General features: G+C 39.2%; 2 protein-coding genes across 2 annotated transcripts in view; both read left to right on the top strand.

The window, feature by feature from the left end:
• LOC100772074 (solute carrier organic anion transporter family member 6A1-like) overlaps window positions 1-6,627 on the top strand; it is a 113,695-nt gene extending 107,068 nt beyond the window's left edge. The window contains exon 14 of the mRNA XM_027395993.1: window positions 6,541-6,627. Coding sequence (XP_027251794.1) covers window positions 6,541-6,627 — 87 coding nt within the window. The remainder of the gene's footprint in view (window positions 1-6,540) is intronic.
• A 578-nt stretch (window positions 6,628-7,205) lies between these two features.
• Slco4c1 (solute carrier organic anion transporter family member 4C1) overlaps window positions 7,206-25,504 on the top strand; it is a 45,885-nt gene continuing 27,586 nt past the window's right edge. Inside the window, exons 1-2 of the mRNA XM_027397699.2 lie at window positions 7,206-7,548; window positions 10,864-11,127. Coding sequence (XP_027253500.1) covers window positions 7,206-7,548; window positions 10,864-11,127 — 607 coding nt within the window. The remainder of the gene's footprint in view (window positions 7,549-10,863; window positions 11,128-25,504) is intronic.

Here is a 25,504-nt window from a genome sequence, read left to right as displayed (position 1 = left end):
CAGGCTTGTCTAGTTTGATCATCCATCAAATTATCTCGTACACACATTATCTGTACCAATTATCATCTATACATATTGTCTTCAATTATGTCTGCTTTTGTGATTGTTATACGTTTGTCCACTAACTGAAATGTAAGGTCCTGATGATCAGTGATTTATCTGTTTTCTGTTCTATATGCCATTAGTAAAATATTTTCTTGTAGAGGATACTTAATCTGTATGTTACGAATATTTGAATAACTTCTTATCTGTCCCACACTCTAAGTCCATTTGTGAATTAAATGTTATAACTGTAATACTATAGTTTTACGGCATATATGACATAGCTGTTATTGTTCCCATTTTACAAAAGACAAAATTAAAAGAAACAGGATATTACATGATCAAGGTTACAAAGTCAAAACATGATGAGTAAGTAATTTTAGTGCTGCTATCTATTACTTGAAAAAATTTTGAAATGCATGATAACTTTGCTTGCCTGTTCACTAAATTCTCACAGATCTGAAAAAAAAATAGTTAAGGATGATTTTGTTTTTACACTCAAAGTTCACTTTTTTTGGGGGGTGGGGGTTACATCTAATTTTGTTTTTCAGAGAAAGTACAATTATACAGGAATAAAGATTGCACCTCTTCCTGTAGCTATCAGCCTATCAGAAACATCAATCTCAGAGCAAGTGTGATTTCCATGTCAATCTCATGCTGGAAGAAGGAAGGAGGATCTAGAGCCTAGGGGAGGAGATTGTGCACTATTGTGACTGTCTGTCAGTTGGAGGTGCTGGAGGCTCTGGATCCCAGACAATGCTGATGGGTGGAACCACAGGTTGGTCAAGATTGTCTAAGTATACATACTTTTGCTCCCACTTAAAAAAACTGCCTGTCAGTCCTCTGAAAATAATCCTGAAGAGCCAATGAATATCTTGTTTGTTGAGGTTGTATTTCTGTTTGGGGTTTATGAAAATATATATTTGGTACATTTTATGAAAAGCAAGTAATAGGAAAACACAAACCTTACATGTTCAATATTTTGTCTTCAAAGGTATCTGAAAGGGCCAGGCAGTGGTGGTGTACACCTTTAATCCCAGCACTTGGGAGACAGAGACAGGCGGATCTCTTGTGAGTTCCAGGCTAGCCTGGTCTACAGAGTAAGTTCCAGGACAACCTTTAAAGCTACAGAGAAGCTCTGGGAGGTCGGGGGGGGGGGGGGGGAAACAAACAAACAAAACAGCAACAGAAAGCAAATGTGAAAAACACTGGAGACAAAAGTAAGAAAAACAAACAAACAAAAGTATCTAAAAGGATATTATGTTCTACATGTTACTGAATTAAAAAAAAAGACGTTTCTAAATCTATTGCAAAAGAAAAAAAGAATTGTAACAAATAGGTGTTCATTTGGAACCTCCAGCTTGCCCCTGCATAATGGAAAAGCCCATTCCTCTCTTCAAACTCCACCCACTCAGAGAATCTCAAACAAAAGAAAGACTCCAAAAAGCCCAGCATTGCATTCTTGGCAGGTACTACAGTTTCCTCCCCTGGAGTTGACAGCTGTCTGAGTCTCCTAAAGTGCTCAGGTTTCTACCAAACTTGGGCACAAACCCAGCTTGTGGAGGCCATGTCATCACCACTCACCTGCAACCTATAAAGTCTCTCTGCTTTTCTTTGTGGGCCCACCTCCTGTGACCTCATCTCTGGGACTACAGAACCCTCCTGGAAGTTGCTTTACTCAAATAAACCTGTTGATATATATTCTCAATTCAGCTTGATCTCATTTACTGCATCATTGGAGAAACCTATTATGGGGGTGGGTGGGGGCAGAAAGCCTATTAATAGGTATATTTCTCTTTCAATGTCCAGATAATGAATTCCAAAACATTGGAATGTTGTTGAAATTTACCTTCACATCGAGTCCACATATATCTTCTACTTACAATACCCATGTCATAGTTTCAAGACTTACAGAAGACAGACTCTCAGTCTGCTCTTTCTTACTTATATCTTTCTATCCAAAGCAGAGAGCCATTGTCATACCCTACCTATTACTGTGGAATCTTAGCTCTTGGAGACAGAGTCCAACTTCCTTCATATCTGTTGTCTTCCTCTCATTCCTGTGGTGCTGGCTCAGAAAAGAGCAACAGAGACTCTGTGTGTGTGTGTGTGTGTGTGTGTGTGTGTGTGTTACAGAAGAATCTCGAACCATAAATCACTTAACTCCTATCACTAAGCTGCCTGAGTTTGGATTGGGACCCTGGAAAATAAGTCCTCTAATCTCTGGCTTTCCACAAGACCATTTGTTAACACATGTACTTTACAGTTCTCTGATTTTTCCCATCCTTCCTATGACAGCTTCCTTTCCATTTCTTCTTTGTGCTTGTACCTATTTTCACAATATAAGCAGGCAACATGTAGAACTTGTTGTTAAAATGTGTGGCATTTAGTTTTACCTTTTATATCTATCTATACATCTATCTACCTACCTACCTATCATCTCATTATGATCTATCATCCATGTATGTTTATATGTATGTGTGTCTGTCTACCTACCTACATGTCATCAGTTATCTATTATCTATCTCATCTCTGTGTCTTGTCCCTCTTTCTGTGTGTCTATTTGTCTCAGTTCCTCAGATACTAAGCAGACCTTCTTTCCTTCCAAACAGCTTGTCACAGAAACACTGCCTCTCCAAACTAAGTCTTTGAACCAGTCCAACTCATCTAAAGCATTGACTTTTTGTCTTTGATATATGGAAATATATAAATTCTATAATGTAAAATATATAGAAATTTAACAATTTAAAAATATATAGAAATTTTAATAAAAACCAATAACATATATATAGAAGTATATATAACATAAATTTGATGTATAGAAATATAGAAAAATTGGGACTCATATATCTACAATGAATAAGAGTATTTTCTTGGGTTTATTAAAAAAATACCACCAAAAAACTCCATTCTGATGGCTTAATGATACCACTTAATGTTGCCACTATATTTCCTTTAATATAAAATGTAATAGTTTGTTCAGCCAGATTCATGTAGCGAGTTGCAACAATTCTTTTTGTTTTAGTTTATTTACATTCTCTGTCACTGTCTCTGTCTCTGTCTCTCTCTCTCTAGTCAATGGAGTCATTCTTAATATTTTAATTTCTCGGGATGATATAGAGTAGAGAAGAACCTTAGTCTAACCCTGGTCACAAGCCCATGGCTGGGAGTTCATAGACCCAGAGGAGAGTCTGCTTTTGTTAAAGTCTGTTACAATTGCTGTCCAATTGCCTCTTAAATACCTATGTTCATACTCACAGATCTCACCTGTTCTCAGCCTTCTTCACAGCTTCCACAGTGGACAGCACTCAATGGAGAGATGCATAGCTGGTCAAAGTGCTAAGAACAAGGCCGTAAACAGGACACCAACATTAATTCCTCCCCACAACCCTGCATCATGGATCAGGAAATATCACAGCCCAAAAGGCAGAAAGAATAGGGAAGAGTACTGTGAAAAGTTCTCATGGGCATGATATAGCTATCACCCTCAGGAACTCACACCAGATGACCCACAAGAGCTCCACAGTTCAAGCCAGCAAGATCCCAGTGCAATTTCTGAGTAGCAATGGACAGTTGATGACTTCCTGGAGTGAGAAAACATTCTCATTTGAGGATGTGGTCAAAGGTAAAGTGTTCAGTGATGGGTAGCATTAATGGACTTAGTGTGTTAGAGAAAAGTAAAGACAGATTTGGTACAAAATTATTATGGAAATAGTAGACATAATCATATTTCATTCTCTATGTATGTGATATCTTCAAAACTAAAGAAAAATTGTAATTATTTATTTTTGAGATGATAATATAGTTATGTCATTTCTTCTTTCCCTTTCTTCCCTCCAAACACTCCCATGAAACCCTCTTTCTTTCTTTCAAATTCATGGCCTCTTTTTCTTCAATTGCTCTCTCTCACACACACACACACACACTTAAACAAGAAAACGTTTTATAGTCACAGTTATATTTTTAATATAACTATATCTCTGTGCTATTGCAGTATTAAATCTCCAAAACAACCCCTGGACCTAAGGCTCAGGGAACATTATAGAAAAGGAGTTGGAGATTGGAAGAGAGGATTGGGGAGTTTGCAGCAAGACTGTGTGCTAGCAATGTCAGAAGCTAGGCCCATAAAGTCTCACCAACAATACTATCTAAACATAAACTGAACAGGGACAACAATAGACACGCCAAAGTGGAAGGAGGAACACCCACAAGGCCTCAACTCTACACAAAGAACTACATACAGGCAACGAAGGAATGCTGAGAGCAGGAGAAATAGTCCTTCACAGAAAAGAATACACCAAATATTTAACCCTGAAGACAAGCAAAGATTGAAAAAATTATAATTGAAATTCTTTTTAATATAAACATATCTCTGTGCAGTTACAGTATTAAAGCAATGTAGATAAGCACAGATCTCTTTGTTTTCACATATACATTGTATGAGATACTTAAATGGAAGAGATAAATGAAGGATACTGTGAGAGCTTAAGCTGTCTCTTTGCTTATTTAGTCAGTAAAAGATTCTGTGGGCTTGAGAGAGTAGCATGTAACTCTGTAATCCAGAAACTCTGTGGGCCAAGGCAGAATGATCCCAAATTCAAAGCCAACCTGGAAAATATGGGGAGATGATGTATGATATAAAAATTTTAAGATGTTATACTAGAATTCACAAAGTCTTAAGTTTAGTTCTGGATACTAGACACACACACACACACACACACACACACACACACACACACACACACACACACACACACACACACACACACACACACACACACACACACACACACACACACACACACACCACACACACACACACACACACACACACACCACACACACACACACACACACAATTCTGTTGTAATAATTAGGGTGGAGAGGCTAGAGAGTTGATCCAGATGTTAAAACCACTTGTTGCTCTTGCAGAGGACCTGGGTTTGGTTCTCAATATTCACTAAATTAGCTCACAACTGTTTTTAACTCCAGTTCCAGGAACTCTCATACCCAGTGGGAGTGTCTGGAATACATATAGTACACATACATACAGACAAAACACTCATATATTGTCTTAGTTACTGTTCTTTTGCTATGAGGACAGGCCATGCCCAAGACAGCTTGCTTACAAAAGAAAGCATTTTTCATCTTTGTAGCACACTTCAGTCTCCTTCCCCACACCCTTGCAACACATAGAATATAATGTAACAGGAAAATGATGTTGGTAACACTTTTAGAAACACCAATGTGTATTGAAGGTGAAGAAACAACGCTTTTGCTAATCTTTGAGCAGAGGTCCCCTGCTAACACTGTGAGAATGAAGAGTCCTTAGTTTAAATCTAAATGTGCATAGTTGCTGCTACTCTGGTTGGAACAGGATACTTAGAATCTGTTCATTCAAACTTACAACATAGCCATTGCTGAGGTAACCAAACCTCATCAAATCCAGCTTTGCTGGTAGGTAAATTACTTCATGTTCCGTAGAAAATGTGATGATTTCTGTTTATACTGAGATCATTTTAACATAGGTAATTCCCCAAGAATCTGAACATCCTCAGCTTCTTATGTTCAAAACCTCTTATCAGAGAAGCATGAGGTTTTGGAAACAGGCTCTCTCTACGGAGCTCTAGCTGTCCCCAAACTGACTATGTAGACCATGCTACCCTTGAGCTCAAGACATCTGCCTGCCTCTGTATCCCAAGTACTAGGACTAAGGGGAATATGCCATGACACTGGCCTAAGTGTTGGTTTTGATCTTTGGGAATGGCGATCCAATGAGCTAATCATCGCAAGTAGGGTGAGGTAACTAAAAGACAGATAATGTGAAGTCCAGAGTAGGAGGGCTGAGTTCATGTCCCCTCCAATCTTAGGCCTGTGGTCACAATGCCACCTTGGGAGGGCTTTTGATTCTCTCCGGGGCACAGATTCTTCAGTTGTGACACTTACACAACAGTAATTACACTCATTTAAGGACCAGTAACAGGGAACACAGCAGTCCTTATCTCTGCTCAGCCAGGGCCTGTGACAATACAAACTATTTTTTGAATGTTCAAAAGTAATATATCAAGCTTACATCTCAGTCTCTCACCCCAGTAAGTACAGTGTGTACAAACAAAACCAAGATTTCCCGAGAGCACATTTGTGGTAGCATTTCGTAGGGCTCAGTGTGCACAATTACTAGGGATTGTTTCCTGTTGAATGTGAGCACCACGATGTCTGGGGTATTTGCCAGTTTGTCTTGGCCGGTGTACTCTTACAGACTGCAACAGTCTTTAGCATACAGGAAAAAAAAATACTTTCTGATGATCAATGACATAATAAATGAATAGATTGCAATTACTGTCAATCAAGCAACAATATTAATGCCTTCCAATCAGTTTTCTTTTGTTTCACATATACACATTATTTGCGCGATGATCATTTTTTTCCATTTTAGGCTTGCAATACGCTGCCCAGAGAAACCATGTATGACTTTTTAAAGTTTTATTTTTCCTTCAGTTTGGAGAAACTAAAGCCAAAAAGGTGGACCTTGTGAATGTTGGTGGTCATATGGAAGGATTTGTTTGCCGGAATGCTGGCAGATGAAAGACCTTTTATAATGTTCACGGAATTCAAAGTATTATACCCGAGGGCGGCCTGATTCTTGGAGCACAGGATTTCTTGCTTTTTAAGCAACAAAGAGGAAAGCAGCCGCAGGTTTTCCTGAAAGGTCTCCTGATGCAACTGTGTTTGCAGCTTTCATACACACACCCAGGGGGAGCGCTGGCCCACAGCCTCCCACAGCCTCTATTTGTCACCATCCCTGGACTCCGTGAAAAGAGCGCTGCACCGAGATCCATGATAGTGCCACCCTCGCGTCCACGATACTGCTGCCCTCTCCCCTCACCTGGCGGAGGCCGCGTCGCACGCCCACGCAGAGAATTAAGGTTGTCGCTTGCTGCGACAGGTGTGGAGGAGAGCAGCGCCGACACCTCCAGATGCAGGGACCCGGAGCTCCGGGAGTGTCCCGGCAGCTGCGGTGGCCACGATGTGCCAGAGTGGGAGGGCCGGGAGGCGGAGACTGGTCCGGCTCTAGGGCGCAGTCACCTGCCCAGAGGCGGAGCCAGGAAAGAAACCAGTCTTGCTGATCTCAGTCACTGGAGTCCAGAGAACCCCTCTTGACCATGCAGGGCCCAAAAGGAATCGAGAACCCCGCTTTTGTCCCCTCCAGCCCGGACACCCCACGCCGTGCGTCTGCTTCGCCCTCCCAGGTGGAGGTCTCTGCTGTGACCTCCAGGAACCAGAATGGGGATTCTCAGCCTCGGGAATCTGAGGAGCCGCAGAAGTCATCCGAGTCACCTCCGCCTTTATCAACTCCTCCAGCTTCTGATGAGCCACCGGGATCACAACTATGCGAACTAGAGGAGGGGCCTTGCGGGTGGAGGGACTTCCACCCCAGGTGTCTCCAGCTCTGCAACACGCCCCAAGGTTTTCTGTTTCATTACTGCCTCTTGGCCCTCACGCAAGGTAAAGTCCTGCTCCAGCTTCTGGGGGCTTTGCTGAGTTGGTGGTTGGGTGGGGTCGAGCTGGGGAAGAGGAGGAGGCAGGTGCAGGGGGACCCCACAGATTGACCCGGTAGTTGATGCCACACTAGGTAACCCCTGCCTACCCCCACCCCTTGGTTTTGGAACTTGAAGGCACTCTTGCTGGCGCGTTTCTACCACTTCCAGCTTCCTCCTTAGATAGCATCATTTAAAACTTGGCATGCGAGGTTTTGCTATTTTGTCTTCTGCCTCAGTTTAGCAGAGTAGATTCCCCTAGGGAAGATTATGAGAACTGTCCTTTGGGAAAATGATAAGCCTTGGGGTAGAGTCTGCATTTTAAAACCTTATTGTCCACTGGGAGCTAGGGAAGGGATTTCTTTATTTGTTTATGTTTTGACAGAGGAAGGATTAAAAGCTTTGCAAATAGGAGTGGACTGATTTTATGTCGCATAGATTAAATGTAGGTAATCTTATTTTCTGTATAGTTGAGAATGTGGGCACAAGTGCAGGCCAGCGACTAAATGAGGAAAAGCTTCCAGCCCAGAAGGGTGAACCCTTATTAGCTCTCGGGTCACAGTGTCTGTTTGTTCTAGGATCTCTTTTCAGTCCTCTTGGGACTAACAGATTAAGCCTAGATTTATCCCCCCAGGAGTTTGTGATCTAAAGCGAGTTTCGCTGCATGAGAGGTGTCGTGAGGAAGAGGGGAGGCTTTTTGGAAAGAAAGGAAGCAGAAAGAAAGAAGTGGAATGAAGTTGGTTTGCCTCCAAGGGAAGGGATGGAATGAATGGGAAGTTAGTCTAAAGAGATAAACCGAGGAGGGATGAGCAGAAGGTGGGGCAGCTTGAAAGATACGCAGAAAGTTTAACTGAATGTCGTATGTAGACATTTTTGCACTAATTGAGCCATAACTATTTTGCAATAGTCAAGGACTGGTTGGAAGGAATGCAACCCAAGAGATAGTAAAGGGTTACTGGAAATTGCTCTTTGCTAAATTAATAATAATAAAAAAAACCAAACCGAGGGCTCTTGTCTTCTGTTCTTATTTTGTTTCTATTCCAAGGAACTCGGTGCCTCTTTCTTTGCACCCTCTGGGTGCTAAGTAAATATTTGTTGATCATAAGTAGATTTCAGCTCCTTTCACAAGGATTTGTGCTGTAGTCATTTTCTGTCCACGTTTCTTATCCCTCCAGTTTTCTTTCCAATCATGTGTTGGGATACATTGCTACAACAGTATAGAATTAAACAGTAAAAATCTATCTTGTGTTTCATCTTGAATTCTGCTCTGCAATGTCTAAAATACTATTTTAAGTTATTATCAAATAGAATTGGTACTCAGGGGGAAAATGCCTATTTAGTTATAAAGCATCATTTACTATGATTTAAGAAAAAATAGAAGAAAATAGACCAGCATATTGGTTTATGCTAAAGTTTAGGTTGCAGTGGCTGAAAGTGTATTGCTGTGCACCTCACTACCCTTGAGAAGACCATATCCCATTATACATTAATAGACACTTGATTAGGAAGGAAAACAGCTTGGGGAAGGTGTTTAGCAGACATTTCTCAAAGACAATGGGTATCTTGCTCAGCACCGACCTCCCAGGGAGCTGCCTGTTACAAAGGTGAGACATAGTCTACATTCTTTCTGAGCAGATAAAAATGCAGTGTTCCCCAGGCATTGGTGGCTCACGCCTTTAATCCCAGCACTCGGGAGGCAGAGGCAGGCGGATCTCTGTGAGTTTGAGGCCAGCCTGGTCTCCAGAGCGAGTGCCAGGATAGGCTGCAAAGCTACACAGAGAAACCCTGTCTCGAAAAACAAACAAACAAAAAATTCAGTGTTCTTGGAATGTGTGGGGTCTAGAACTGGGGATTCATAGGCTTAAAGGCCATCTTCTTCTAGACATTTGAAAAATGAAGGTTTCCTATAAAAGCAATGATTCCTAGTGACTAATTTTCATTTGTTTTTGGAGACCAGGCAGGCATTCCTGGAACTCACAGAGATCCATCTGCCTCTGTCTCCTAACACACCCAGCATAACTAATTTTTAATCAATGTTGTGGGTATATTGGAAGGTTGATGTTTACATGGGAAAAATTTCATGTTACCTGGTAACTACTTCCTTATAAATGCCATTTCTAGGTGCTTTACACATGTCATTTTACAATCTCCAAATTGCTAATTAGCTTAAAGAGAAGCAAAAGACACAAGCAAACAAACAACCACAATTTTAGGACATTGAAAGCTGTTGTTATACCAATTTTGTTAAAATATATTTTCATTTGCAGTCTTGATAAAACAAGACAGACTGTAGGTAGTTATTATAAGATGTTTGTATCCAGCCTAATTAATAATGGAAATAATAACACACTTAACTGAAACTTCCATCACTTTTAGGTTTTAGCTTACTGTCACATCTCTGTTCCTGTGGATCTGACCTATAACCTGGACGGGCATCTGAAAATCAGTCAACACTGGACATTCAGCCTTCTTTCCCTGCTATTCTTTTACTATTCTTTTATCAAACAGGCAGGTAGACTCTATGTAGCCTTTTCCACTATATTTTACTTTTAATATGACTTAGCATTTTAATGGTCAAAATGATACTTAATCCTGACCATTTTTAATAATACTTTGAAGGTGGACTGGGTGTACACATCTATAACCCCAGCACTTGAGTAGCCAAGGCTGTAGGATCACTGATTCTAGGTCAGACAAGGGACTTTGAAGTATCATATCTCAAAGTGGGAAGTAAAGCTTTATTTAATGTTTGTGAAACTGTTGGGGGAAAAAAAAAAGACTTGAGAGCTCAACTTCCTCTTCTTAAATCTAGCTCAGGGTGAACTGTAGTTACAGATAGGCATGTCTGAAACTAAAGAGGTAACTGAACCTTGCTGTAATGTCCGTCCTATGTGGCAACTTGTTCTTGCTGTCGTTTCCAGAGAGTGTTGTAGAGTGTGCTGAGCTTAAGAGCTCTCTAGCAAACTGGTTTTATGGGACTTTACCAGTCTGGCTTCCATTTGTGAATTAAAGAATTCAGTGACTTCAGACAAATAGTAGTCAATTAACATGCAGTAAGCATTGCTTTTGTAGAACACATGAAAGCACAAAATTTTACAATAGGAAAAGCAAAATGATTTCAGAGGAAACATGGTTGGATTGCCTGACTTTGAAAATTGAGAGATTTTTTTTTCTGATTGGCACATTTGAAAATAGCAAAAGAACAATGGAACAGCCCCCCTGTGCTTTCCATTGCTACTTTTATATATACTGAAGCTAAAACAATGTGTTTGCTCTTTTCTAGGTATTGTAGTAAATGGCCTAGTAAATATTAGCATTTCCACCATCGAGAAGCGCTATGAAATGAAGAGCTCACTGACTGGCTTGATATCATCCAGCTATGATATCTCCTTTTGCGTGTTGTCTTTATTTGTATCGTTTTTTGGTGAGAGGGGACACAAACCTCGCTGGCTTGCCTTTGCAGCCTTTATGATAGGATTGGGAGCACTGGTGTTTTCCTTGCCACACTTTTTTAGTGGAAGATATGAATTGGGATCCCTTTTTGAAGGTAAGTCTCTGTTGTGTTTGTTGTTTGCATTAGTCTCCACAATTACATGGAAACAGGTTCATTGATATGTGTACAGTAAAGTAAGGTCTAAAGGCTGCTTCGTGTGAATTGCGTAGTGTAGGAGACTGCAGAGATAGATTGCGTGTTATTTGTCACTTCAGTGGTCCTCCAGGTTTGTGACTCTCTGAGTCTCACTCCCCCCCTCCCCATATTATGCTCAGTCCCTTTTAAATAGAAACAGACTCTTGCAGGTGTTGAGCTCATTGGATTCTGGGACTTCCAGATTTGCTTTGGTACTCTTGTTATTTGCAGTGATTACAGCTCTGTATGCTGGACATGCACATTCCTGGTTTAAGACGGGACAGGTGAATTGGTCTAGTGGACATTTTCTCTGAACTGAAGCCTAGTTTTTCCTTTGGCTCTAGTTTGGACATACAGCGTCACAGTGACCTGCAGACCATGCTACCCTGATGAAACAAAGTCCATTATTCAAAACCTTGGAAGGAAATTTAAAGATCCCTTTTTTCCCCCAATCATTTTTAATGATAAAACAATTACACTAGAGCCAGAGGAATGTGCTTGTGACTTGTGGAAGTTCACCTTAACAGTTTTATGTCCTTTCTGGGACTGGCAATAACTAACTCGGAGAGGCCCTTAGGGATTAGGTAAGTGTGGGGAACGCCTGGAGAGAGAAAAGAGAAATTGAGATGTTGTACTATACACATTCCTTTATGTTTTAAATTAAAAAAAATGATTTGTTTTTATTTTATGTACATTGGTGTTTTGCCTGCATGTGTGTCTGTTGAATCACCCTGGAACTAGAGTTATAAACTAGAGTTGTGAACTGCCATGTTGGTGCTGGGATTTGAATCTGGGTCCTTTAGAAGACTACCCATTGCTTGGAACTACTGAGCCATTTCTCTATCCCTTTGGCTTTCTTAGTTTTAGGTTATGATTTTAATATTTTTGTGTTACCATTAAAAATATTAATAAAGCAGGCTGGAGAGGTGTCTCAGTGTTTAAGAACAGTTGCTACTCTTTCAGAAGATCTGGGTTTGGTTCCTGGTACCTACATGGTGTCTCATAACCATCTGTAACTCCAATTTCAGTGGATTTGATAAGCAGTCTTAGACATATATATATATATATATATATATTGTTTATTATATATGTAATAAAAACAAGCATCTTTAAAAAACAATATTAGAATTTTAGTGTTTCCCAAGACTGATTTTCCAATTGAAATATAATAAAGAATAAGATGGCATTGTTAATTAAAAGCTGTGTATTATTCACTTGAGGTTTACAAGTTTACATTTTAGACATAAAAATGGGAAATGCACATATATGAAGAGAAGATACCCTTAAAATATGAAAAATTTAAAATAAATGAGGTGGAAGATAGTGCCAGTGGGATGATTATTGCTGGGGATTGTAGTATAGTATCTGATATTAGGCAACATTGCATAAGGCAGACTGAATCATTTCAGGAACAAGACACACATTGCAGCATAGGTTGTGCTATTATGCTTTGAAATCTAAACAGCACAGGACATTCAAGCTAATCTGCCTCAGAAGAACACAGACTCCTGATTCCCTGATAGGATAAATGTATTGATGTTTAACCAGCTACATTTCTTTTATTGGGGGCTTACATGTACACACACACACACACACACACACACACACACACACACACACACACACATTTGTTTGCTTGCTTTTAATATTTTATTTTTGAGATTAGAATTATGGCATTTTCCCCTTCCTTTTCCTCCTTCCTTTTCCTCCATCCAAAACCTCCTATATACCCTTTTTGCTCTCTCCTAAATTTATGCTCTCTTTTTTATTACTTGATTGTTACATGAACAATATATGTACACACACACACACACACACACACATATATAATGTATATAATGTTACATGTTACATTTATGACTGTGTGTGTGTGTGTGTGTGTGTGTATTCCTAAATATAACTGTCTGTGTAATGTTACCTGTATGCATGTTTTCGAAGCAGACCAATTAGTATTGGATAACCAATTGGTGTGCTCTTCCCTGGAGAGGATTATTTTCCTGCTCTTGACTTTCTTTAGTTTCCTGTGGTTCTTTATGTAAGAATTTTCTTGTTCCTGTTCATTTACTTGTTGGTTGATCAGTTGGTTGGTGTTTTTAGATAGGGTTTCTCTGTGCAGCCCCAGATGTCCTAGAACTCAATTTGTATATCAGGCTGTCCTCAAATTTAGTCATCTGCCTTTGCCTCCTGAGGGCTGAGATGAAGAATGTGTGCCACCATGCCTGGCTAACTTTCTTGTTCTTAAAAGAGCTTTGTTGCCAAGCCTCACATGTTATAAAGTAAAAAGTAAGTGCCCCTTCTGCAAAACTTTGACCTCTGTCTCAGTGGTCTTTGCAGGGTGTCTCTTGTGGGGCATACCTTAAGTTTTGGCCAAACTGAACTCTTGATATCCCCAAAGGGAGCATCTACAAATACAAGCATTTGTATTTGTGGGGTGTGAAAAGAATTGGCTCAGAGCTACGGCTAAGATGATTACTGATGCAAGAGCAGAGAGTTTTGGTGATTATTGTGTATAGTACAAGATTCTTGTTGTTCTTATGGATATTTTAAAGCGGTTTAGTAGGCCAGACTTAGTAGACAATGGAAAGAGGAAAAGTTCGCTTGCTTTTTATGTCACTTTGCCATGTCTATAAATATCGTTTACGTGGAGTACACATAGTACTAAGATAACAGCAGTGAAGAAGCTGGGCCTAGTGCCGCATGTCTATAATCGAAGGTCTTGGAAAAACAATAGTAAAACATTTTATTTCATGTGTTATTTGGGGAAGGATTAGCAAGTAAACAAGACAGTTGAAGGTTAAACATCTCGTAGGTGGGTTTACATGGGGAGGCTACAGTGATGATAGGTGGATAATGATGAAACAGCCTTCAGAGATGTTTTTCAGGATAGAGGAAAAACTTGAGGGTTTCAGAAATGATCAGTTGTGGCCAACACAGTCACCACAAGAGCTAAATGTGCTGTGAGGTGAACATGCAGAGTGGAGGCCAGCCAAGCTGACCCTTTTGTATTTGACTTGACCAGCTGGGACTGTGTCCTAGAATGGGTAGGACTAGTTAAAACAGAGTTGGCAGTGGAGATTAAGAATTTTTAACTTCAGGGTGAAATACTTCTACCCAGTATTCAGTGTATATACTTAAACACACTAGCCTAAAAGCACAAGCCGAGTCCTTGAAGTACAAACACTGTACCAGAAAGTCTTCTGTATTCTAATTTTTGGTAGTGCCACTTTGACTTTTGGAGAGGGTTGTGTTAATTACTCTTCACACTGTCAATATAGATAAACATGCTTAGCTGCAACTTAGTTACTGTTTTGAATTTTGTGGAACTTTTTTTCCTTGGCAAACGTATTATTATGGCATGTGGGTAAAAGAGGCAGAGAGTTAGGGAGAGAAAAGCTTTCAATTAACATAGGATATAGAAGCGAAATTGCATTTAATTTCTGAAAGAAGTTATTCATAGTTTATTAGATATTGGATGATTTAAATATTCTTTTTCTGAATTCAAACAATTTCTTTTTCAAGACAGAGTATTATGTAGCTCAGGTTGGCCTTGAACTGTGTATACCCAAGAATGACCTTGAAATTCTGACTCACTTGCTCTCACCTGAAGTTTTGGGATTTCAGACATATGCTACCACTTTGGACTCTGTGTTGTGGAGAATTAGGGCCTCTTGCTTGATTAGCTAGCACTCTGCCAACCTAGCTGTGTTTCCATCCCTTCTTCCTTAATCCAAGGAGCCACGTATTATATTAAAAATATCACAACCTTTTTGTTCAAATAAGTAAACTCATTTTCACAAACAAGGAAACCTGGAAAAAAAAACCAAAACATGAAAACCTGGAACAAAAATCTGAATTATTTGTCTAACTCTGAGAAATGTAGAAAAAGAAAACTGGAGTTTTAAGTGGCAAAGAGAAAACAGATACGTTGGAAGTTAGAAGCCTGAAGACACCGTTTGTTAAGTGATGTAATATCTAAGTCAGGGAGCTGGGTGGAGCTCTTTTCTAGTACCATAGCTGCCCGAATTCAGTTCCCTGCAGAGCTTAAACTGGGCGTGGTGCCACACTTCTATAATGTGAGCTCTGGGAGGAAGAGGCCAGAGGATCAGAGGTTCAAGTTCATCCTCAGCCTCCATAGCAATTCAGGGAGCAGCCTGGGATACACGAGACCCTGCTTCAAAACAAAAATAAATACCAATAACCCTTAATGTGGCTGGGTGGTGGTGGTGCAAGACTTTAATCCCAGCACTCAGAGAAACCCAGTCTCGAAAAACACTTAAAAAAATGAAAAAAAGAGAAACAAATAAGTAAAAATTCCAAAATACAATAAAAAACCTTAATGTAAAATAACATAAAAAGCATGAGAACTCATTTTATTAATCAAAATGATTCCTGCCCCATAGATTAATGCATGTGAGGTGAACATTGAGGAAATAGTTGTGATTTTTAAATTTCTTTTTATTTAAATTAGAAACAATCTTATTTTACATATCAATCCCAGTTCCTCTCCACCCTCCCATTACCCCCCATCCCAGACCCCATGGGGGATCATCAAAGTCTGTCACATCATTTGGGGCAGGGCCTAGGCCCACCCTGTTTGTGTAGGCTGAGAGAGTATCCCTCCATGCGGGAATGAGCTCCCAAAGTCCATTCCTGCACTAGGGATGAATACTGGTTTCACTGCCAGAAGCCCCATTGACTTCCCAGGCCTCCTAACTGTCACCCATGTTCAGGGGTCCTGGTTCGGTCCAATGCTAGTTCCCCAGATGCCTGACTAGGGTCCATGAGCTACCACTTGCTCAGGTCAACTGTTTCTGTGGGTTTCCCCAGCATGGTCTTGACCCCTTTGCTTATCATTCCTCCCTCTCTACAACTGGATTCCAGGAGTTTGGCTCCGTGCTTAGCTGTGAATCTCTGCTTCTGCTTCCATCAGCTACTGGATGAAGGCTCTAGGACAGCATTATGGTAGTCATCAGTCTCATTAAAGGGGAGGGCCACTGATTTTTTTAACTTGAGGGAAATCACTTTGGATGAGTTAATCCCTCTGAGAAGATTAAAGTAATATAATATAGTCAGTAAGACAGTGAAGACAAAATATGAAATATGAGTAGCATGTAAAATTTCTACAGGTGTGAGAATGACACAAAAGGAGTGTGAGAGTCAGCAAAGGTAGAAAGGGGGGATTTGGGTCAGCATGGTTTCCTATTGTTCTGTATAAAACCAAAGGAGATCTCAGAGAAAGGTCATTTTCTCACCTGGAGAGGTTATAGGTAAGAGAGATTGGAGGTGACTAACTTTGAATGGAGATGAGTTTGGGCTGTTGTTATCGGATACAAGCAAGAGTAGGAGAAATAAATACTCCTAAGGGTTATGTTTTAAGCTTATTGATCTAAAAATGGTCAAGTGCCATAAAAGATTTTCAAATAACTAATATATGACACTGCTTACTTTATCTTTTCACTTTGGGTATTGACATTCACTTTTGATGCTGGATTTTGTGGCAAGGTCAAACCTGGCTTTGAACTCTGTGTAGCTAAGGATGACCTTGAACCCTAGTCTTTCCACCATTCTAATTACTGGTGAAGACCAGCACACACAGATAGACACTCAGTTTTGATATGGCCCTGACTGTGGAACTCTTTTGTAGACGAGGCTGGCCTGAGACTCAGAGATCCATCTGCCTCTGCCTCTGGAGTGCTGGCATTAAAGATGTGCACCACCATGCCTGGCCTTTTGTTCGTTCGCTTGTTTGTTGACACAGGGTTTTTCTCTAGATAGCTCTGGTTGTCCTGGGCACACATTCTATAGACAAGGTTGGCTTCAAACTCACAGAGATCTGCCAACCTCTGCCTCCCAAGTTCTGGGATTAAAGTCTCAAACTGCTGCCTCTCCTCTGTGAGGCTGAAGAATGAAAAGACTCTCTGAGACCTTGCTTCTGTTTTATATACTTCCCTAATGTTGGGATTAAATGTGTGAGCTACAATTCTCTTAGACTGATTCACTCTGGTGTAGATACGGGTGGCCTTGACTCACAGATATCCATCCGGAGTCCTAGGATTAAAGGTGTGTGCCACCACCTCCTAGCTTCTGGCTGCTGGGATTAAAGGTGTGTGCCTGGCTTCTGTGGCCAGTGGCTAACTTTGATTTCTGAATCCCCAGGAAAGCTTTAATAAATCATAAACAATATCTCACCACAGAGTGCTATGATTTTGCTTGATCATGAGGGCTCCTTCTTTGATGGCACTTTTTAAAATGGGACTCACTCTGTTCTTATATTTCAAGTGCACTGTCCTGCAACAAATAAGAGGACCAGGGTTGAGACGGCATCATGCATCATAATGTAAGGAAACAAATATGGTCAGTTTAAATGTAATAGCATAATAAAAGGGCTAAAGCTAGCTTTTCAGGATTAGCAAATGCTTCAGGTGAAATAAAAAGTTTTGGGTAATTATTTTTACTTAATGCTTCCTTATATTGCCTATTTTTTTCATCCACCATGGAGGATTCTCTTTTTTTCACTTTGAATTTTTTTCCATTTTTTATTTGAATTAAAAACAAGATTGTTTTACATGTCAATCCCAGTTCCCTCTCCCTCCCCTCCTCTCCTACCACCCCCCAACTAAGCCATACCTGTCACATGAGGTTTCTGCTCCCCAGGGAGGGTGAGGCCTTCCAGAAGGGGTCTTCAGGATCTGTGATATCCTTTGGGATAGGGCCTAGGCCCACCCCGGTGTATCTTGGCTCAGGGAGTATCCCTCTATCTGGAATGAGCTCTCAAAGTTGCACCTATGCTAGGGATAAATACTGATCTACTACAGGAGGTTCCATTGATTTCTGAGGTCTCCTCACTGATACCCACGTTCCTGGGGTCTGGTTCAGTCAAGTGCTGGTTTCCCAGCTATCAGTCTGGGGACCAAGAGCTCCCCGTTGTTCAGGTCAGCTGTTTCTGTGGGTTTCACCAGCCTGGGCTGGACCCCTTTGCTCATTACTCCGTCCTTCTCTGCAACTGGGAACATGCCTTCTTAGAGGTATCTATAGGAAGCATCTTTTCACTGTGTATTTGATAGCTCAGTAGTCATTTCATTCAGGAAATATTCTACCTCACATGCTATTGATGCCATTAACATATATTTAGACCTATGAGAGCATCACACCAGTTTTCTCTACACACTCTTACTAAAACATTAACCTGGAAGAAGAAATAGAAAGAAGTGAAGTCAACAAAAAAAGTGACAAGCATGAAAATAGAGTCCTTTGGTCAATGAGCTCAGACTGATGTTGGGATTCTCAGGTTATTGCCAAAGCTTGTGTGTGTGTGTGTGTGTGTGTGTGTGTGTGTGTGTGTGTGTGTGTGTGTGTATGTGTGTTGAATTAAAATTTTCTTTAGTCATTTGAGCAAAACTTCTTGTCCATAAATGACTTCATTACTAATGTTTTAGATCTGAAACTTAACAGTGTGAAAAGGGAAGCTACAAAGGGAAGCAAATTCAGAATATACTATGAAAATGCTTTGAAACAATTGTTGGCTTTTGCCACAAATATCTGGTAAAACTGACTTCATTGAGGGATGTTGCAATGCAGGATTTTTTTTCTTAGGTGATGTCTGATGTGACCTTCAAGTGATGTGTAGCATAGCTGTGTCTGAGCATCTAGAATGTTTGGGAGTTAAAGATTAAGTAATTTATTTTTGTAGCTTCCTCAGAAAGATTGGTAAAATGTGGTTTGTGGCAAGACAAAAACATGAGGAAACTCTATTTTTGGAGTCTTGCCCCTTAAAAGGGCACAAATTGTTCAACATCAGCCTTACTGTGCTTTTCTGTTTTATTCTTAATATTGTTGCACATTAGATGAATCACATGGATCACAGTCAAGCAGAAATTCTGTTTGTGCACCGTGTGTCAGCTATGTGACCCCATCTCCCTGTCTTCAACCAGAAGTCTCTGTGATAATAACTTCATAGTTAAGACTGTGCCTGATGGGAGGTTCCATGTTCCTTCAAGAGGAGCAAAGATGCAAAGCAGCTAATAGACTTGCATAGTGCACTTCTACAGATCCTTTAATTTAGGGAAATCAAAAGGGGAAGATTATAATTCTCTATCCAATCATATCTGCATAAAAACAATGCACCTGGCAGTTCAGATCAGAGTGTGGCATTTGGAGCTGGACTTTCTAAATTCAAATTTCAGTCTAATACTTATGTTTTCAGATTTTAATAACTGACACAACTTGCATTTCAATTATTCCATCTGAAATGTTGAGATCATGCACACACATTTTAAACATCTCTCTCTCTCCATATATATATATATATATATATATACATATATATATATATATATATATGACCTAGGCAAACATATAAAGAGTTTAAAAGTTTTGTAATTGGTGCTGGGAAATAGAAAAGATCTGGTAAATATTAGTAATTCCATTAAGTTACTACAGTGAATTATAAGTACATGATACTAAGACTCATTATTTAAAGCTTTTATGTGCAAATTGCTTTCATTTCATACTAAATCTCAAAGATAAATATGTTTTCTTCATGTCTCTCCCCTCAAAAAAGAGTAGGAGCAAAGAATTATGAGGAATGATAACTAAAATAGCTGTCAGGTGTTTGTTTGTTACTAGCAATGGTAGTTACCATAAAACATGAGCAAAAACTGTTCCACAGATTTGCATTTTAAAGAAGCAACTTGGTCTTGATGCCTGGCCAAAATGTGGCCAAACATTATGAAACTACCACATTAGCAAAGATTAGATAAGTCTCCAAGGTTTCCTGTTAGGACATAAGAGAAGAATTACCAAGTGTAGCTCAGATAATTGGATCTGCCTGCAACGCAATCGAATGTTGAGCTTTTAGTAGGCAAGCTTTGTTCTCTGCTTTTAGACACATAGTAATGGGATTTTTCTAAGACTTTCAGAAAAAAAGAGATAAACTAATAAAAATAGGATAAAAAAGGAAGCCTATCTTATGACAGCATTACCTAGATTACCCACTATTAACTTAACATTGCCCAGTCTTTTAAAATGTTCATGTATTAGAAAATAGTCAGTGTAATGTATAGTCCTTACTGCTACCTTTGCACTCTCATACAGTCTTCACTAATAGTCTAACAGTCACTCATTATACCACATTCATACATACTTAAAATCCAGTTTGACAAAACAAGTGGCTTGACCTATGAACATAAACATGTTTTACTTTTAATATATGTTGGGTGTCTTTGCTATTAATAGAGATGGGCCTATGGAATATTTGTTTTTTATGTTACTCAACTTTTTATGAAATTTATTTAATGAAGCTTCATTTATTATTTTCTTATTACATTTTGTGGTTCTGGTCATAAAGGTTCTAGCTAATGCTTGTGTATGTTTGAATGAAACCCTACTATGGGCTGGTGAAATAGTTCAGCTGACAAAGACACTTGACCCCAAGAGTAAGGACCTGAGTTCTACCCCTAAAACCCACATGGTCAATAGAATGAGTTGACTCCACAACTTTGTCCCTTTTTTCTACCTACGCACCATGTCATGCCTGTGCCCCCCACATATACACAGACACAAGTGAGTGTAACAAAAATTAGAGTGTAAGTCTCCACTGTGCAAAGTATCCCACATTTTCTTTATCCATCATCTGTTGACAAACACTTTGGCTGCTTTTATGATTTGGTTCTTGAAAACAATGCTGTAATATCCATGAATGGGTGAATATTACTGTGGTGTACTGCTCCAGAGTACTTACAGTGCATGTCCAGGAGTGGCATAGCTGGGTCATATTGTAGTACTACTTTTAGTTTTCTGAGGAACTTCCCATGACTTTAGTAAATATATTCCCGGAGCAGAATATAAGAGTCGCCTTCTCTTTACCCTTACTAGCATTTGCTATTTCTTATCTTGATAGCTAGACATTGTGTCCAGGGAAAGATGGAGTCTCAATACTGTTTTAATTTGCATTTCCTTGGCAAATAAGGTTGTTGAACAGGTTTTAAAGTGTGCTCTGTCTTGTAAGCCACAGCAGTTTGATTAGCTCATTTATTGACTGGGTTGTTTGGAGTTTTGAATTTGCTTTTTGAATTCATTATCTAGTCTAGAAAGTCACCACCTGTCGGATGTGGAGCAGACACGGACTTTCTTCCATTCGTAGACTCTTCCCTGATTCGTTAATTGTCTCCTCTGCTGTGTGAAATTTCCTGCATTCTCATGTGTCAACTCCTGGAGTTCTTTTCAGAGAGCCCATGTCTATACCTTAAAGTGTTTCCTCTGTTTTCTCCTGGCAATTTCAAATTCTGAATTCATCCCTTGTGCATGCCAAGAGACTAGGATCCAGTTACATTCTTTTGCATATGGTTATCCAATTTTCCCAGCACATTTTGTTGAAAAGTACTGTACATTGTATATTTTTGCAGTTTGGCTAAAAAATCAAGTGGCTGTGGCTGTATGGATTTATCTCTGGGTCCTTTGTTCCATTCATTTGTCCAAATTTTTTTGTGCCTGTATAGTGCTGTTTTCATTTTCATAATGCTGTCTCATAAGTTAACAACTATATCTCTGACTTTGTTATTTTGCTCAGTTTGACTTTGACTATCCAGAATCTTTTGTGTTTCTATAATGAATTTTGGAATTGATTTTTGTTTTGGTGAAAATGGTGATGGGAATTTTGAGGAGAAATTGATTGAATCCGTAGTTTGGTTTTGGCAATGTAGCCATTTCCACAATATTAATTCTGTTGATCTGTGACCATGGGAGGATTTCCTGTCTTCTAGTGTAGTCATCAGTTTCTTTATTTGGTAAAGTTTCATTGTTGAAGTCTTGTACCTCCTTGGTTAAGTTCGTACTAATTATACATATATTTTACTCTATTGTAAATGGGTGAGGGGGCTCTTCAATTGAGAAAATGCCTCTGTCAGACTTGTAGGCAAGTCTTTGGAACCATTTTCTTGGTTAATGACTGATATGGGAAGGTCCAGCCTGTTAGTATTTAGGCATCTGTCCTGGCCTGTCCTTGGGAGTCTGGCAGGATATGCCCTCAGCTGCAGCTGCTAAGAGCACCACCTGTGCACATTCACTATGTTCCCTTTTAAAACGGATATGCCCAGCTCCCATTTTTCTCTTTGTCTCTCTCTGATTCTCTGCCTCTCTGTCTCTTCTCCCCTCTCAGCCTCTCTCTTCTCTTCTGCCACTCCTGTCCCCAGAGGCCGGTCTCCCATCTCCCCCAACCCTTTCCCATTTACTTTCCCCCAATAAAAATCCCCTCCATCCAAGCTCTGTGGCATGGTGTTTTTCTCTCTCTTGCAGCTTTTTAAAATTACAACACAACCCACTATATGTAATTAGTAAGTAATCGTGGGGGTGGGGGGCATAAGAAAGTAGGCAGAACAAGCCACGAAAAGCAACATGGTAAGAAATACTCCTTCATGGCCTCTGCTTCAGTTCCTGCCTCTAGGGTCTAGCCTTGAGTTCCTTCCCAAATTTCCCTTCATGGTGAACCATAAGCTATAAAATGAAACAATCCCATTTTCTCACTGAAGTTGTTTTGGGGTGTGGCTTCTTTATCATTGCAATAAAGAACAAACTAATGCAATCATTTAGGTAGTTTTCTGTCACTGTCTTAGCTTCAGCATGAAAGCAATGAACATGTTTATTAGACCCATACAGAAATATTTCTTTTGTCTTTTGAAGAAATTACTTAGGTAGCATTCTACTTTAAATTTTAGTGACCATGTTGGTTTCTAATAACTAGAAGCATAATAAAATGTATATTTTATCTTGTACCTTGTGAATTTAATGACCTTATTTTTTCCTTATTGAACTTATTGTTTTGGACTCTTTGGTGGTTCCTATGTAGACAATTGTGACTTCTGTAAATACTGACAGTTTTGTGTCTTTTTAAAATATTCCTTTGTAGTTAACTTTTTTTCTGGCTTGACTTAACTGCCTAGAACATTTTGATTAATTTGAATAAGAGTAGTGAAAGCTATAGCTAGGATAGTGATTCATGTCTATATTGCCATCATCCAAAACAGGTCGGCAGGAGGATTGCCTCACGTTTGATGCAGTGAGTAATAGGCTACCCAAGGCTATGTAGCAAGATCCTATTTAAAATAAATGGTGAAAATTAATCTTCTTATTTTATTTTTAAATATTGATCCAAACTTGCATCCCAGAGCAAATTTTAGTTGGTAATTATAATATATACATATATTATATATGCATTGGTTTTTAGAGATAGAATTTCTCTGTATAGCTCTGGCTGTCTTGAAGCTAGCTTTGTAGACCAGGCAGGCCTTGAACTCATGGAGATCTGCCTGCCTATGCCTCCTGAGTGCTGGGATTAAAGGTATGTGCCCATCAGCACCACCTGTCTCTATTTAGTAATACTTTGTCAAGAACTTTTCTATTTCTGTTCATAAGAGATACAGTAGTTGGGTTTTTGTTTTTGTTGTTTTTACTTTTTTATGTTTTAGTATTTGGGAGGGCCCACCACCCAAATCTCAAATAAATTTCTACAATTGATTTTAATTTTTAAATGTGTGTGCTAGAATTCACTAAGTGAAACCATCGTATCATTCTGATTTTCAATTGAAAATTTTTCAATTTTTTTCTGTCCTTAGCAGTTACAGGGATATTCAAATGTCCCTTTCATGTTGTTCCTTTTATGGGATCAATTGATTTCACCTATAATTTCAGATTTATGTGTGATACCAAATTCTTCTTTAATTTTCAATCCTTTTATTGTCTATAGGCTCTTATAACTTAACTCATTTACATCAATCTACTTTCTGTCACATTGCATTATCTGTCTTCATTTTTGTAGCTCCTGTCTCCTTTGAAAGGCCATGTCTCACTGGTAACTCTGCCTTTCTTCCCAGCATTCTCTCTTTGCCTTGAAGTCCCACCTATGCCTCCTGCCTAGCTATTGGCCATTCAGCTCTTTATTAAACCAATCACAGCAATATATCTTCACACAGTATACAATTATCCCACAACTATTATTATTTTCGGTTTTTGAGACAGGTTTTCTCTGCATAGCCTTGACTATCTAATTGCTTTTTTAAAATATACAATAAGTTTTATTGTATTTGAGGGGAAACAGGTGGAAACATATATATACTATCGTCACAGGAAAAATCCTCTACGTCGGCTTTATCATTGCATCCTGAGCTTTTTCTAACATATTGACAAAATGTATTTATGGAGTCACTGAATGACATCATAACCTATAGTCTGGATACATTGGCTTATATATCAGCAACAACCCCCAGATAGCTGTGGTTTCTCTAATCATGCCTATTTTAAATTTACTTTGTATACTATTCATTAGTGAACAATAGCTGAAATCAAGCCATCTTTATCTGAAGGTTGAGGTTGGTGAATAACTTTATATACTTTCTGTAAATTGTAGAGAAAGGAAATGATCAGTCAGTCTTAGGCTCTCAATCCAATTGTCCTTAAGTGACTTAGCTTACCTCCACATTTTACTGTGCAAAACAACTGACAAGCTAAATGCTAAATATGTCAGCAAATAATTTGTGGATAATAAACAATACAGCCAACCACACAATGAAATTCTGTGTTTGAGTTATGTGATACTTTAGATACTTTTTCAAAATCAACACACAGGATTGAACTTGGACTGGTAATTGTTGAAGTTGATTTTTGTTCCACGAGGATTAATCTTACTCCTGTCTGTTGTGTTTGTTTTAATCTTTTTATAAACAAGAACAAACATAGTTATTTTCATAATTCAGGCCCTGAAGAAGAGGACAAAGATACACTGTGCTTGCACAGCCACGTTGGAGTGTAAGAGGTCAGCAACTGTTTTCTATAAACTGCAAGGTAGTAAATAGTTTCATCCTTGGTTCTATTCAGTCTGTTACAGTTGCTTAACACTGCTGTTGTCTCAAGAAAGTGAACCTAGCAACACATTAAAAAGTGGGCGTGTTGTGTTTCTATCAACTCCTACTTATAAAAGCAGTCCAGGGGCTGGAATAGGGTTATAGTTAGCATTCTTTGGCTTTTGTCACTGCTGGTGTTTGGACTTCAGCAATACTGAATTCTTCTGGAGCAAATCTCTGTAGTATTCCATTTGCTAAAGGCTAACCAAGAATTTGGTAGAAGATGAATTCACTAGGCCTGAGAACAGACTGATTTTGTTTATTGTTATATTTGCCATTGTTGGGATAGTCTATAATTGCATTTTTATCTTTCTGATCGTATGCTGACACTTTTACTTTTTTTGTATTTCTATTAATTTTTGAAACATTGTCGTAATATTTAATTCATACAAATTTATGGGTTA

The sequence above is a fragment of the Cricetulus griseus genome, chromosome 2, assembly GCF_003668045.3.
Source record: "Cricetulus griseus strain 17A/GY chromosome 2, alternate assembly CriGri-PICRH-1.0, whole genome shotgun sequence".
In the NCBI taxonomy this organism is placed as follows: Eukaryota; Metazoa; Chordata; class Mammalia; order Rodentia; family Cricetidae; genus Cricetulus; species Cricetulus griseus.
This window is presented reverse-complemented; position numbering and strand designations above follow the sequence as displayed.